Source organism: Takifugu flavidus, chromosome 15, assembly GCF_003711565.1.
Source record: "Takifugu flavidus isolate HTHZ2018 chromosome 15, ASM371156v2, whole genome shotgun sequence".
In the NCBI taxonomy this organism is placed as follows: domain Eukaryota; kingdom Metazoa; phylum Chordata; class Actinopteri; order Tetraodontiformes; family Tetraodontidae; genus Takifugu; species Takifugu flavidus.
Window position 1 is genome coordinate 752,954 of NC_079534.1, and position 14,409 is coordinate 767,362.

At 50.1% G+C, this 14,409-nt stretch overlaps 1 protein-coding gene across 1 annotated transcript in view; it reads left to right on the top strand.

Annotated features, from left to right (window-relative positions):
- The window catches only part of epha4b (eph receptor A4b), a 50,317-nt gene that overhangs the window by 22,519 nt on the left and 13,389 nt on the right, over window positions 1-14,409 (top strand). Inside the window, exons 6-10 of the mRNA XM_057056547.1 lie at window positions 1,264-1,419; window positions 3,680-4,015; window positions 4,488-4,600; window positions 6,348-6,510; window positions 7,718-7,826. Coding sequence (XP_056912527.1) covers window positions 1,264-1,419; window positions 3,680-4,015; window positions 4,488-4,600; window positions 6,348-6,510; window positions 7,718-7,826 — 877 coding nt within the window. The remainder of the gene's footprint in view (window positions 1-1,263; window positions 1,420-3,679; window positions 4,016-4,487; window positions 4,601-6,347; window positions 6,511-7,717; window positions 7,827-14,409) is intronic.

Here is a 14,409-nt window from a genome sequence, read left to right on the forward strand (position 1 = left end):
GCCAAGGAAAACACAAGCGCACTATTACAGCCACGGTCGCCGGCTCAGAACACGGGCACCCGTTTCTGAAGGAGCTGACAGGAGGGGAGAAAGAAGGCAGAGTCCCTCTGGGAATCATCACTCCCTCCCCTTCATTCGCTCACTTCCACACCTATACGCAGACATCCCTCTTCCAGTTCTCCCAGCTCCGGTGGGAATTGTGCTACTGGACTTTGCTCCCATTTGATGAATGATTTGCCTAAAAATACTGTCTGGATGCGAGCGAGCGAGCGAGCGCAGCGACCAGGTGGAGGAACTTACCTCCGATCTGACGAATCACATTACTTTCAGGCCACTTTCCTAATCTGTGTGTGTGTGAGTGTTCATTTACAGCCTATTTGGGCCATGTGACGTGGCTGGATTGAGTTTTAAGCACGAGCAATCAACAAGCAAATACACACACACACACACTGACACAAACACAAGGCATATTTCACTGTCCTGCATACATCAAACATGCGGTCAGCGCCTGGCGTGGGTGCAGCGCCATCGCCGTCCGCACGAGCACACGTGTAGCATCGCACTCTGTCCGCCTGTGAATGTATAAATAAATGCATGCGTAATCTTTATTCAGCTACCAGAGTAAAAGTCAGGATTTCCATTTTTCGCTCCGTTGCAGGAGGAGAAACCTCAGCTCTGGCATCGATCTCCTCGGGCTGTTCCTCTCGAGAGCCGCCGCACTTTTACGACGCCGCATAATGACTAATATGCAGCCATCGCGACAGTGGCGGCGGCAGTCGTATTATGTTATTGTGATTATTGCTGCCACTGTGCTCCTGCACCCCCCCCACCCCCCCCACCCCCCGCCTCCAGTTGCCTGTAGATGCAGCACTTGTGTAACAGCGATGACAGCTGATCCGGTGTTGAGTTGTGACTTCCACTGTAGGACCGTTTGGGTCCTCGGGCCTTCAGCCGGCCGCGAGAGGATCTCACGTAGACCCCCGTGTCACAACATATCGCGTCAGGCTTTGTTTACATGTTCTTTGCCATGGGTGCTGCACGGAACATCTCATGACCTGTCAGTAGCGATCCTGTACCACGAGTGGAACCAAACAAGTAAATCCTTCCGCACAAACTCGTTTTTTATCTTCAAGTCTTCCAAGTGGGAGGGAGGGAAATTAGCTGAAGCGGTCAGAGCCCAGCAGTGCTCAATGGTGGCCGAGTGAGAGCAGAGTGTGTGTAGCGTGCTCGCTAACCTGGTGTTTACGCCTCTTCTCCCTCCAGCGTGCAGACCCGGGACCTACAAAGCTTCAGCCACGGACGCCTACTGCAACAAATGCCCCGCCCACAGCTCGTCGCCGCAGGAACAGGCCGTCGAGTGCACTTGCGAGAAAGGCTTCTACCGCGCCGAGGCGGACCCGCGCGCCATGGCCTGCACGCGTGAGTCATGCAAACGCACGCTCCTGCTTCAGGCGAAATTTCAACATTCGCTTGTTTAAATCTGGGTGTTTGTGTATTTACGTCATGAGAATACAGCGTAAGTAGCCGCCATCTTTGAGAGTCAGGCCTGGAACACCGCTGACGCTTATGCTAACGCTTATGCTAACTCCTCTAATGGCCTCTGCTAGCAGACAAGAGCGCACAAACTCGCTGGCTGTTGTTTATTTTTTCCCCTTTCCGTGCACATAAGCACAGAGGCTCTGGGAAAGAGCGCCTCCCTGGTGAGGAGGGATGGAGGGAATCAGAAGGCTGGGGTGGATAGAGAGAGCCAGGCAGAAAGAGGAACGCTAATATGCTGAAATTCATCACCAGGTTACGGTTGATTACACACATAAATCCCCTCAGCAGGTAGGATCTGTGACGGTCAGTGCCGATTCCCGTAAACACGGAACACACGTGTCAGGGAAGATCGGCGGGTGTGAAAATGAGAAAAAAGGGGGCGAAAGGTGAGGGGTTTCGTGTCAGAGAGACCCTGACAATGGATTAAGGACAAAGAGACGACTAGAAAAACGTGGGGAAAAGTGAGACTGCCTGGCGCATATAATCTAAATGTCATAAAAGGCTAATCAGCGGGAGGATGATGGACAGTAAGTATGGCCTCGGGGAGGAGGGACGAGAGGAAAAAAAGAAATTCTGAATTAGCGAGATCAGCCAACACACGCTTTCAGGGGATCGTGACCGACAGCTGCAATTATCACCAACATGCTTTCATCCCCCCCCCCCCCCCGAACCCTGCTGTAATTCAGAGAGGCCCGCTACTGTGAAGTCTAATCAGCCTATCCGATGCTCCGCTGGTGGTCCCCCGGGACCCCCCTCACTGCTCAGCCACAACCTGACGAGACGTCAAGCCCAATGGACATTTACTGCCAGACTCAGGCAGCGGAGATACCTCCACCATGTTGAGGCCTGCACGGACCTTTGGATCATCTTCACACGAGGCTAATTAGAGGCTAAATTAAGATATGCATGAAATATATAACTGATGATATAAGTGTAGAGAGAAAACAGGTTTTATTAGAAAGCGTTGCTCAAGGGCTTGGCGGCCGATAAGTCTTCAGACTAATGAATCTTATCTGAACACCTACGCCGTCTGCAAACGAACCCTCGCCGAGCAGGTCCGTCTGGAATGTTTAACGTACACTTTTTCTGCAAACAACAGCTCTAACGAGGACAAAAGCAGGGGAAATAGCAAAGAGGAGAAGAGTAAAAACACCACCATCGCTCCAGGAAGGGACTCGTAGAGAAGAAACAGAAATAAAAATGGGTGATAGGTGACAAAAGAGGGTAAAATAACACGAGGGAGGTTGGTTTTAGAGAGGAAAGTTATTAGAATATAAAGTGTTGTGAATCCTTTTATTTCTTTTGTGATGGCTCTTTTATTGTCCACACAAGCAAACAGGGAGTGTTTTGTTGGGGGGTCTTTGATATTTTCTCATCAGCGGTAAAAGCACAAGAGCCCGTGCGCATATTCAGAGATTCAAAAGTGGAGCAAAATAATGAAGCGGCCTCTTTGTTTTTATGCACACCGATCCAGAGGCTTTGATCCGCGTTTTAAAAGCGGCGCGGCTCGTTTGAGTCTTCGTAAAGAGGAATGTCCGTGAATTCAGGCGGCGGCGCTGCGCTCGGCGTCGGAATTGATGATTTTAGCTAAAGCCCAAAGTAATATTAACCAACCTCCATCATAAAATGTTGAAACAAATGACCGCGGGCACTTACACATTATCATCCCCTCGCTAGCTAGCCGAGCGCACATTAATTCCATATGGTAAATCAATGCCAAGCTATTTAATATTGTGTGGATTCTGTTTAAAATCTTGATTTAGAACTGATAAATGTTCTTCCGTTTCCAGGTTTAATCACTGTTAGCTGTTCTTCGGTGTCAGTGTATTAAAGGGCTTATCTCAGGATCAGAGCTCTTTAAATCCTGCACGTATAAATTTAAAGGCTTTCGGCACCTCGGAGAAAGGTGGTGTCACTTGAGTCAGAAGCGGAAGCCAACCGAGAGTTTTAAAGTAAATTAAATGAAGTCGGGGGTGACCTTTGCAGCCTATTGCTCATCTCTGATTCAGTAATGATTCAGAGAGTTCAGACGTGGTCCTGATATATATGTGGAGGACTGAGAAGATGCCTTTTCCACCAGTGTGTTCTTTTACACTAACGTCCTGATTTTTCTCTTACGTCCGCCCCCATTTTCCATCAGGTCCCCCGTCTGCGCCAGAGAACCCCATTTCAACGGTGAACGAGACCTGCGTCACCCTGGAGTGGTCCCCGCCCAGGGACACGGGGGGCCGAGGAGACATCACCTACAGCATTCACTGCAGGAAGTGCTCCGGGGAAGGCCGCAAGTGCGCCCCCTGTGGCAGCAGCGTTCATTACATCCCCAGACAGTACGGCCTCTCGTCGACGACGGTGCAGGTCACGGATCTGCAGCCGGACTCCAACTACAGCTTCACCGTAGAGAGCCAGAACGGGGTCTCGGATTTGAGTCCCACCCCGAGAGGGACCGTCGCGGTCAACGTTACCACGTCGCAGACAGGTGAGGGAGGCGTCCTGGAACTCCCGAAGCCTTAAATAATGGCAGCCGACAGGCTTCAAGGGTCAGGTTTGACACGGGGGCCGTAACACATTCGCCATAACTCGTAATTACATCACATATTGTGAGAGCATCAAAAAAAACTATTAAAATTACGAAACAAGGTTGTAATCACACATGCATGTCTGGCGAGTAATGACTCACGGACCTGTGTGTGAGTGTGTGTATGAGGAATAAGTGTTAAGGGGGAACTGGGTGTAGATTTTCACACCACGCGTGCTATCTAGTGTCCTCAGCGTCACACACACCCATCACACACTGCGATCATGCACGGTTAATACACTTTCCATATTAGAAAAGCGCTAGAGGTTTATTTTCCTCATTTCCGCCTCCCCTCACCCCGATGACCCTTGTTTTTGCAACGCTGACCCCTGCACACCCCCTGACGCTGTTGTTTTGGTCTCCTCCGCCGCAGTGAGCGTGGTGCTGAAGGAGAGGCGCAGCAAGGACAGCGTGACTTTGGCCTGGCAGGGTCCGGAGAGACCCAACGGAGTGATAGTGGAGTATGAGGTCATCTATTATGAGAAGGTGAGCGGGACTGACGCACGAGCACACCCGCACTCATTTTTAAAGGAGAAGAACCAAGCCGGATGGAGAACAGGTCCACCTTCGTGCCTGTATGGGAAACAGGCAGGTGCGTCGGCGTGAAAGGAGGTTTAGGGCCAAAGGTCTTTTTTTTTTGGAGATGGCTTTTATCAGTCGGAGTGGTTGTTAGCACGCTGATGGGATTTTGGAGTGTTGTGCTGCTGCATTGTTCATTTGATCAGATCCGTGGTAATTAGCTATTTTAATTAGCCGAATACGAGCAGAATATAATTGGCAGAATATGAGCGGAATATCCGTAAACGGCGTTTCTGACGGTCACGGGGGCGTTAGAATAGACATCCAGAACCTCCGGGATGTCCCTTTGTGCCAGTCAAAGTTACTGTTATTGCACGAACCCCCCATCTGCATGGGTGGACAGAAGCTGTTTTGGTTTAATGACAGGCTACAGTCATGTAAAATGTCTTCTTCTATCCTTTTTACCTGTGGTCCAGACGCCACATGAGCTGAGCCCGGCGGCACAGCCGTGATGACTTGATCATGGCTAATCTCCCTCTCTCTCTCTCCCTCTCTCTCTCTCCCTCGTCCTCATCCTCACATCTACCCTCCCTGAGCCAATTAAACACGCGCCTGTCGAACAAACCTCGTAAAAAGCGGACAAGGTGTTGAAATGAAGCCCCTGTGAGCGCCTGTGCAAGTGCAGGCATTAGCAGTAAAACAGCGCTAATCCGGCCCGCCGAGCGTCCTCCATTAGGGAGAGCAGCCGCCTTTAAGCAGGGCACCACGTGAGCCAGTATAAGGCGATATACGCATCGTATACACGGCTCTGGCCATTAGGTGTCTCCCATCTCATGTTGTGTTTTCAGCGTCCACCAGCGTTTATATAAATCAATACCGGCGAGCACGGGTGCATTAAGCGCAGTCATAATTTCCACTTCAGTTTATTTCTTAACAGCACTGATGGAGACCAAAGTGCTCACGACGTCGGGGGGGTGAGAACAAATGAATTGTGTGGGGAGTTTGGAGTGTTTACTTTTCTGATGAATTAAGCTGCTGCTGCTGTAGCTGCTGTAGCTGCTGCTGTAGCTGCTGCTGCTGTAGCTGCTGCTGTAGCTGCTGCTGTAGCTGCTGCTGTAGCTGCTGCTGTAGCTGCTGTAGCTGCTGCTGTAGCTGCTTCTGCTGTAGCTGCTGCTGCTGTAGCTGCTGCTGCTGTAGCTGCTGCTGCTGCTGCTGTAGCTGCTGCTGCTGTAGCTGCTGCTGTAGCTGCTGCTGCTGTAGCTGCTGCTGCTGTAGCTGCTGCTGTAGCTGCTGCTGCTGCTGCTGCTGTAGCTGCTGCTGCTGTAGCTGCTGCTGCTGTAGCTGCTGTAGCTGCTGCTGTAGCTGCTGCTGTAGCTGCTGTAGCTGCTGCTGTAGCTGCTGCTGTAGCTGCTGTAGCTGCTGCTGTAGCTGCTGCTGCTGTAGCTGCTTCTGCAGGGTCGACAGCAGCTTTACAAGCTGCGGCTTTGCGCTAGTTGATGCTTTTATAAAACTGAAGCTATTTGAATTCTTAGTTTGATCGTCCTAGTCCTGATGTTTGAGAAGAAGTGAAGCTTCCTAGATAAACAGGGAAAACATGGGAAGCGTTCAGGGAACACAGTGCACGCCGACAGCAGGGGGGTGGAAACGGTCAAGTCTCGTACTTCACAGATCATATCGTTGGCATTAATCCTCTCGGCTGTCGTCTCCACTTCAGAATCAGCGGGAGCAGAACTACACGGTTTTAAAGACCCGCTCCAACATGATGACGGTGGAGGGGCTGAAGCCGGGGACCACCTACGTGTTCAGGGTCAGGGCGCGGACCGACGGGGGCTACGGGAGCTACGGCGGAGAGATTGAACTGGAAACCAGCCATGAAGGTAAAAGAAGCATGAATTGCTCAGCAGAAATGACGCCTTCTTTCACTTCCATCCCTCCATCACTCCCATGTGCACGCACATAAAAAAAAGGCGGGCAAATCCAAATTGATTTTAGTACAACCAACTTGATCCCAGTTTTAGCCGGAATCTGCCCGGTGAAGATGTAAGATGGTGTCAAAAGCCAAGGAACTGCAGAGCTGCTTCCTTCCAGTGAAGTGTTACAAAGCCGGCCTGACGTCTTATTATCTGGACAACTTTCCTCGGCCTGACTTGGTTCCTCCCACCATTGATCAGTGCAAACTGCCTTTGATTCAGCCGGAATGAGAACAAGGATTTAATCCCATAACGGGATTTTAGATGCAAAACCTGCGCTGCTTCTCTGCCCCCCGAGGTTTTCAGGTCATTTGTCCTTTTTCTCCTTTGTTTTGCCGCCGTTTGCTTTCATTATCTCTTCATTATGTCCTCCAGAAGCCTCGGCTCTCTGAGCCCTGCGATGGCCGCTCAGAAGTGAATATTGATTATCAGGGAGGCTCGCGCGGGTGATAAATTGGCTAACGCTCGGTACACAGATTGTTTTGTAGCATATGACAGGCGCGCATTAGCCCTACTAATCATTCCATCATCGACAAATATCATCGGGTGGGTTTTTTACGGCGGTTCCCTATAGTAAAACCGCGGATGGGATTTTATTTATATTGCGGCGTCCTGGTTATCAATCACCGCGGCGGCTAGCTTTCAAGTTCATCTTTGCCTAATACGGATGCTTCAGATTGAATGGACACGTGTGAAATGCGAAAAATGCTATTGATTTTTAAATGCAGCACTAAATGACCAGTGCGTTAATGTACAGCATGTATACGTTTTCAACCCACCCCCCCTCCATGTGCGCGTGCTTTCGCGTGGATAGGCAAGACAAATGGGGCGTCGGGTTTTGAGTAATGGCTCGATCTGCACACTGCAAAAATCGACAGATTTTAAAAAGGTTTGCACTAAAGCCTTGTTGCCTCATCTGCAGATGATACCGAGAGGACAGTTTTTCATCATGGGCCTTGTCTTTCTTTCGTTACTATCACTATTGATTCGGTCCTCCCACTCGCCTGACTGTCCTCGCTCCCCCAGGGAGCATCGGCAGCCCTCCTTCACCTTCACCATGCTGTGGGTTATTTATCTGCTTTGACGCTTTGTTCTTTCTTGTCGCCTCCATTAGACGTCTTTGCTATCGGGGACCCCAACCAGTCCACCCTCCTGGCCGTGTCCGTCGCCGGGGGCATCGTCCTCCTCGTCTTCCTGGTGACGTGCTTCATCGTCAGTGGAAGGTACGGACCAATTCTGCATGTTTTCACAAGGGTTGAAGCTGTTGGGTACCTTACAGGAACACAGAGGTCAGAACAGGAAGCACAGGGAGCTCGGGCTGGGTAGAACACGCACGTGCACAAACGTGTGGGATCAGTATCGCTTCCGATCTCTGTTCGCTGGGGGATCACGGGTGGGCGTGTCGGAGCAGGTACTCGATGATTGACATTTACGTAACTGAAGCTTTGTTTCTCTGTGTGTGAGGAGCGCGGTCCCTTCCTTTTGAAGGCTAGCCTGCTATTACGGTCGCGTCTCGGAGAAGATCGGGAGCATGTAAGAGAAGAGGGAAGCTAAAAGAGGTCGCGATGATAAAAGGCTAGCAAAGACAAGGCTGCCGGGAGGAAGGGAGCGACAGAGCTGTAATTTACTGTGTCTGTGGCTAAATGACTGTCCTGTATGAGCGTGGACTAGATTAGCCACATGTTATATACGACACAGACACACACACACACAGGAGCAGGCACACGCTAATGTACATGCACTAAAAACATTAGCATTGATTCAGGTGATTGCTTATCAGGGTGAGTGCTCTATTCACTATTGACTTGGAGGGGTCTAATCAGTAGAGACTGTCCTGTCACACACACACACCACACACACACATACACACACACACATAAAACGAACACATAAACTTTTTTAATCAGAGGGAAATCACAAGGTTTCATCTGTATGCAGCCACACAGGCCCTTAAACATGCGCTGTGAACATACACACACACACACACACACACACTCAACTAATCATGTTTCACGAGCTGAGGAGGCGTTAACTAGGTTTTACACGGGGGTCGATGCTCTGCCATCAATTTCAGATCCTCTTCCTCTCCCCCTCTTACTCGTCTCTATCTGTCTCTCTTGTCTTCAGAGGTGGGGACACATGGGAGGATGTATGGTTGATTACTGCTTTCTCTTAAACAGCATCTGTCACTGCCTCCGTGTGTGTGCGGAGGCGTAACTGCATCAATGGAGACAAGAGCGAGTTGGAAAGATGAGGAATTAGAGGATGAGATGAGAACATATTACAGCAGAGGCGAAGGGGGGAGTGACAGACTGCGGCGGGGAAAGTGCACCCGCACCACCAAAGAGGCACATTTGGAGATGGTGTAAATGATGGAGAGAGGAGGCCGCGGAGAGATGAAGAGAGAGAACAGGGGGATTGATGGGGAGACAGGAAGAGAGGCGAGGAGGCGGAGATCAAAAAGGTGCATTAAAGTGTGTTAAGAGAGATCGGAGTGGACGAGAGGTGGGGAACAGCAGCAGCGTCGCTGAGCTGCTGCTAGAGAACTGTAAAAAATGACCATCCAGCTGCTGAACCCCCGGCTCATCTCCTCTCTGGGTTTTCAACCCCGTTCCTCCTTTATCAAGATGTGTTGTTTTCCATGAGAATTCAGGAAACTGAGGCGGCGTGGAAAGAAATCGCTCACATTTGTACCACCAATTGATTTTTAAAGCTACTTTTGATGAGCGACCCCTCTGGATTCCACTATTATATCTATTGGATACATTTGTGACACATTTTAAACGATAGACTCGGAATTTTTAAACCCCGAACCCCCGAAATTGTCGTATTACAACATATTTTACCCCAGCTGGGAATTGTAGTCCATGAGAGGTTTGGTTAGGCAGCCCATCCTGCTCTACTGTTGTGCTATTGTTGGAAAACCACAAGTAAAATCAAGCCGGCGCTCCTCAGACCCGCCACACAACGCCGATCAATCACAGCGGCGAGTAAAGGCTCCGCAGCTGCTTGAGTGTTTGTGTAAAGTGGGCGCTTTCGGGGAATTTGGCGGGCTGGCGGGTGAGAGCGATGGCGGACGAGCGAGCGGCTGGCGCAGCTACGGCTTCAGCAGATGGTTAAAATGCATTCAAGATCCAGTCCTGCGTCTCGCTCCTGCTTTGTTAAACACACCGCAGCCTCTGCCTCCCAGCATCTGTGCATGTGTGCGCATGTGTGTGTGTGTGTGTGTGTGTGTGTGTGTCTTCCTCTATTTGCTTGCGAGCTAATGATTCTCCAGCTTTACGCTAACTTCTGAATAGCCGCAGGTCGCGGTTACGTAGCAGGTTCCCATATGCTTTTCTAGGTAGGAGGTTCGATCGAGCAGTCGATTTAAAATAGTTACAGTTGTTTTGTGTGTGTGTGTGTGTGGGGGGGGGGGGGGGGGGGGGGGGGTCAGCAGGGATTTGGGGCTGAAAGAAAAGTGTGCGTGAAAACTTGAAGGTGTCATCTCAAAGATGCTACAAGGCTGAATTTGCGAGAACAAAGTGTTTTTTTGTCAGTTGACAAAGCAGGTCATGTGACCAACCCCCTGTTTTACGATCAGAGAGTGGCGTCGCTTCAGCGTTCCTCCTCGCCGGCTCAGCCGCAGCTGTCGCGCAGCCCGGGGTTATTCCTAAAACCTTAATGGAACAAAAGAGGAGAGGAAGGATGATGGAAACAGGCCGTTAGGAGGTGGAGGTGGGACAAAAGCCGCTAACCGAGCGCGGAGCAGCGGAATATTCATTCGCTTCCATTTGGATTTGAAGCGCGGTTGGAAAGCTAACAGCTACATCATCTTGTTCTCTGTTTGGTTCTTTTGCTCAGATAAATAATTGCTTTTTTTAAAAACTTTTAACTAAGACACAAATACCACAATCACCAACATGGCGAGTTAGCGCCGGTGCGTTCCTTCGCCTGTGGGTGGTGTCGCTCCGTTTTTCTTGATAATCACGCTAATAATAATTTGGCAGCCGGGATGGCGATTGTTTGCACGCGGCTGCGATGGTGATGATAATGTGCGTAATATCATTAGGCGGATTCGCGAGTGCTGCTCCGACGCCGGCGCTTTCAATTAATGCCGCTGAGCTGGAGGGCGTCGCTGCGTAGCTGCGCGGCGCTGCGTCTGCAGAAAGGCTGGAAAGTGGCCTGCAAACGTGGCAGGAACAGTAGGCCGCCGCCGCAGGTGCGAGGCTGTTTCACACGGGCTTTATGGAAATGAGCAGATGTTGCAGCAGTCCCATAAATATCAGGCAATTTCAATTTTACTGCACATTTGAATACATTTGTCCTACAAACGGCGCGGTGCTTTATGGCCAAATAGACTCTGGTCGGTCCACAGATGTGAAAAACCAAGTCACATGACTGTGTCTGCGCTCCCTTCCTCTGTCCCTAATGAGCGAAGCTCTTCCCAAACACGCCTTTAATGAAACAGACATATTTATTGCCAGGAACTCCTCTTCTAATCATTTCCCTTCTAATAATTAGCCGAGGGTGAGCTAATCTTTTTACACTGTGGACACTGTTGAATCTGTGCCAAATACAATCACACACTCACACACACACACGCACGTGCACACACACATAAACAGTCTTTGTCACCCGGGTTTTTTTTTTCTGTTTTACCACTTAATTAATTACACATGTTCATATTTATGACCAGCATTTTTTATTAGCACCCGCCCAGTAAAGGTGTGTGTGTGTGTGTGTGTGTGGGAGGGGTGTTCCTATAAAGGAGCTTTAATTTCACTCTGAGACGAGTAAATTCAATTCATTGATTTCACTCCATCTAATTATTTTCCTTTCAGCAGCTTGATATTGAATGGAATCGCCGACATCGTGAGCAGTGGTGGGAGAACACGGTGGTCTGTGTGTGTGTGTGTGTGGTGTGTGTGTGTGTGTGTGTGTGTGTGTGTGTGTGTGTGTGTGTGTAAAGAATAGTTGTGTCATTACTTTGTGTCATGCTGGAGGGGTGACTAATGACTTAATGATTTTGCTTTTTGAGTTATTCTGATTAGCGGCGTGAAAATAATGCAGAGGGACAGGAAATGAAAGGAGGGAGGAAGGACGAGTGCAAAAGGAAGGAGAGGAAGACCGTACGGGTCCCTCCGACTCCGCCTTGTCACAGAGCGGATCATTTTCCGCTCCCGTCTCCCGGCCGGCAGCCAGGACTCTAATCCCATAAAAGGTGACCGGTCATATAAAGCAGACGGGAGCAGGTGCTAACGTACGCGGCTCTGTTCATTATCTGGCTCTACATGCGTGAGGTGATTCACTCGGGTCCTCCACAGCTCCTCCACCTCCACCTGTGACCGCTCTCCTCCCTAAAATGACCATCCTGGTTCCAGCTAAACCAGCACCGGGGTCCATACCGAAGCTGTCCATCAACGGCGTCCGATTAGCAAAAGCACCGGGGGTAGCGCTGGCGCCGCGGCGCGTTGTGTACGCCATTAAGGGGATTGTACGGTCGGCCTGATCTACAGCGTGTTTACGCTCCCAACACAAATCACTCTATCGAGGGGAAACAAGGCAAATCTGTCAGCGCGCGACTCCGGCTGCATCTCAAAAAAAAAAGCTGGAGTTGGCAGCCTGCAGGGATTGTTGGGGGGGTGGGGGGCGCTAGTGATGTCACCATTCCTGTAGCTTGGCTGGCAGGTCCTTTCCTGGGTGGTTTACATTGTTTTTTTGTGTTACTGCGGGGACTTGAGAGGCTGAAATTAGCGATTAGCAAGTAGCATTTGTGGCGGTGTAGCGCGTACGAGCCCCCCCCGACTCACATCCTTTTCCTCGGAGTGGATTGGACTCCCAATCGGTGACGTAGCGCTGAAAACGACGTGATTAAAGCAAGCGCCACGCAGAGAACCTCCGTCAGAACTCTCACATTTGCAGGTTTGCACGAACGACGCCTCCAATAAAAGCGCGTGGAAGTGCGATGATTCATGGAGAAGACGGAGGCCAATTAAACTGGTTCATTATCCTAATGGCCTCAGGTGGGACATTAATATTTGGAGCACATTTGCATTTGGAGGCGGGGCTTTGGAGCCCAGTGGACATGTGGCGTCTGGACGTTAAGTCCTCCTTCTGGCTCACATCAAACACACCCCACAGCCCGGCGCCCTGGACCTTCACGTCTCCATGGCTGCCTCCTCCACCCCCCGTGAGCTTCCCCTACATCTGATTGCTTGTTAGTTGGTATGCAGGCTCGGACCCCCTATTGTGCCTTCCTGCCTGTCAGCACTCTCTTTCCTTCCACCTCTCTGCCTCGCTCTGCCTTTTCTTTACAGCTCAGGGTGTCCACGCTTCCTGGCCACAAAAGGACGGGGCCTGCTGGGGATGGGTAAATGCTGCGAGGGGGGGCGCATGTTATCGAACAAGGGGATGTTTTCACTTAAAGGAGCAGTTAAGAAAGAATTTTTCCACCCTTGAGAGATAAAAAAAGTGGCAAGTGAGAGGAATAAAGAGGGAAACGAGGGAGGGGCCATAGTGACGGTAATATATGGATGGAGTTCTAGGAAGGTGGGAGCCTGCTAGGAGAATGACAAATGGGTCTCGAGTGACAGAGTATTATATTAAAAAGTAAATTGATATGCAAATGTGGATTGTGTGGCTTTGGAGGGCAGGGATAGCCTGTTGTCCTCACTGAAGTGGAACAGAGAGAGCCAGCGAGAAAGGTGAGAACGCCACAGTGATAGCGATAGCACAGTCCATTAAAGTGTGTGTTTTTGTGTAATTGCTGCAGGTGTGTGTGCGCGCGCGTGGGGTGGTGGTGGGGGGGAAAGGTTTACCGTATGGAACGACAGGCTCGGCGTGTTGAGTGGAACAATGACGACTGGCACAGTGACAGATATAATAGTGGATTCACACAGAGGCGCGGCAGAATAAAGGAGCGGCGGCGCCTCCGGCGGCTCCGTCGTGTGTCATAATGAAATTTGTTGCAGCTCAAGAGTAAATGCTGCAAGCGAAGCATCCAAATCGATGCCAGACAACTAGACAACGTTGAGTGTAACCATGGTGTCTGCGGCGGCACAAAAGCATACATCCATACCAAGTTTGGAGTAGATCGCTGCTATGCTAACTAGCTTGCGAGGTTTTTAACCATTCTAGACCGAGATTCAGGCTCCAGAAGAAGTTTCAAACTGAGGAACGGTGCTGAAATCAAAGTTTTTCATTCGTCACTGAGTCAAAGGGAATATTTATGCAAAGGAAAGTGGCAGATGCGTCCAATCTGTGTGAAAGCGAATGCTTGACAAACAAGCTAATGGTTCGAACAAAACTGCAAATGAGGACAGCGCGTATCAAAGTGTGATAACGCCGCGACGGCTGCTGGTTTTCTCATGTGGATTTTATGTTCGTGCCACTTGTTAACTCTGTTAAAAGGGAATGTTTAATGCTTAAAGGATATCTTTGGCATCTTCATTGTCCTCCCGAGTCCAATTTGACTTAAAAAAAAAATAAAGAATTACATGTTTAATGGAATAAAAGACACACACGTGCACACAGACTGGCACAGCTGTCGGGGGGGAAACGAAAACCAAAGCCTTGTCAGCTTTCGTGCCATGTTTAAGACTGCGGCGCTAATGATTCATGACACTTCTAAGTTAAGAGGAGAAATGAATCGCTTCCTAATTACCATGGAAATGTGTTCATTTCCCATCAGACACACACGCGTGGCCACGCGCGGAAACACTCCGTCACGGTCGGAGCAGGGCTGCGACCCACGTCCCCCGTTCCCCATATGTTCTAAACACCAGCAGCGTGTGTGTGTGTGTGTGTGTGTTGGGGGGGTCGTGG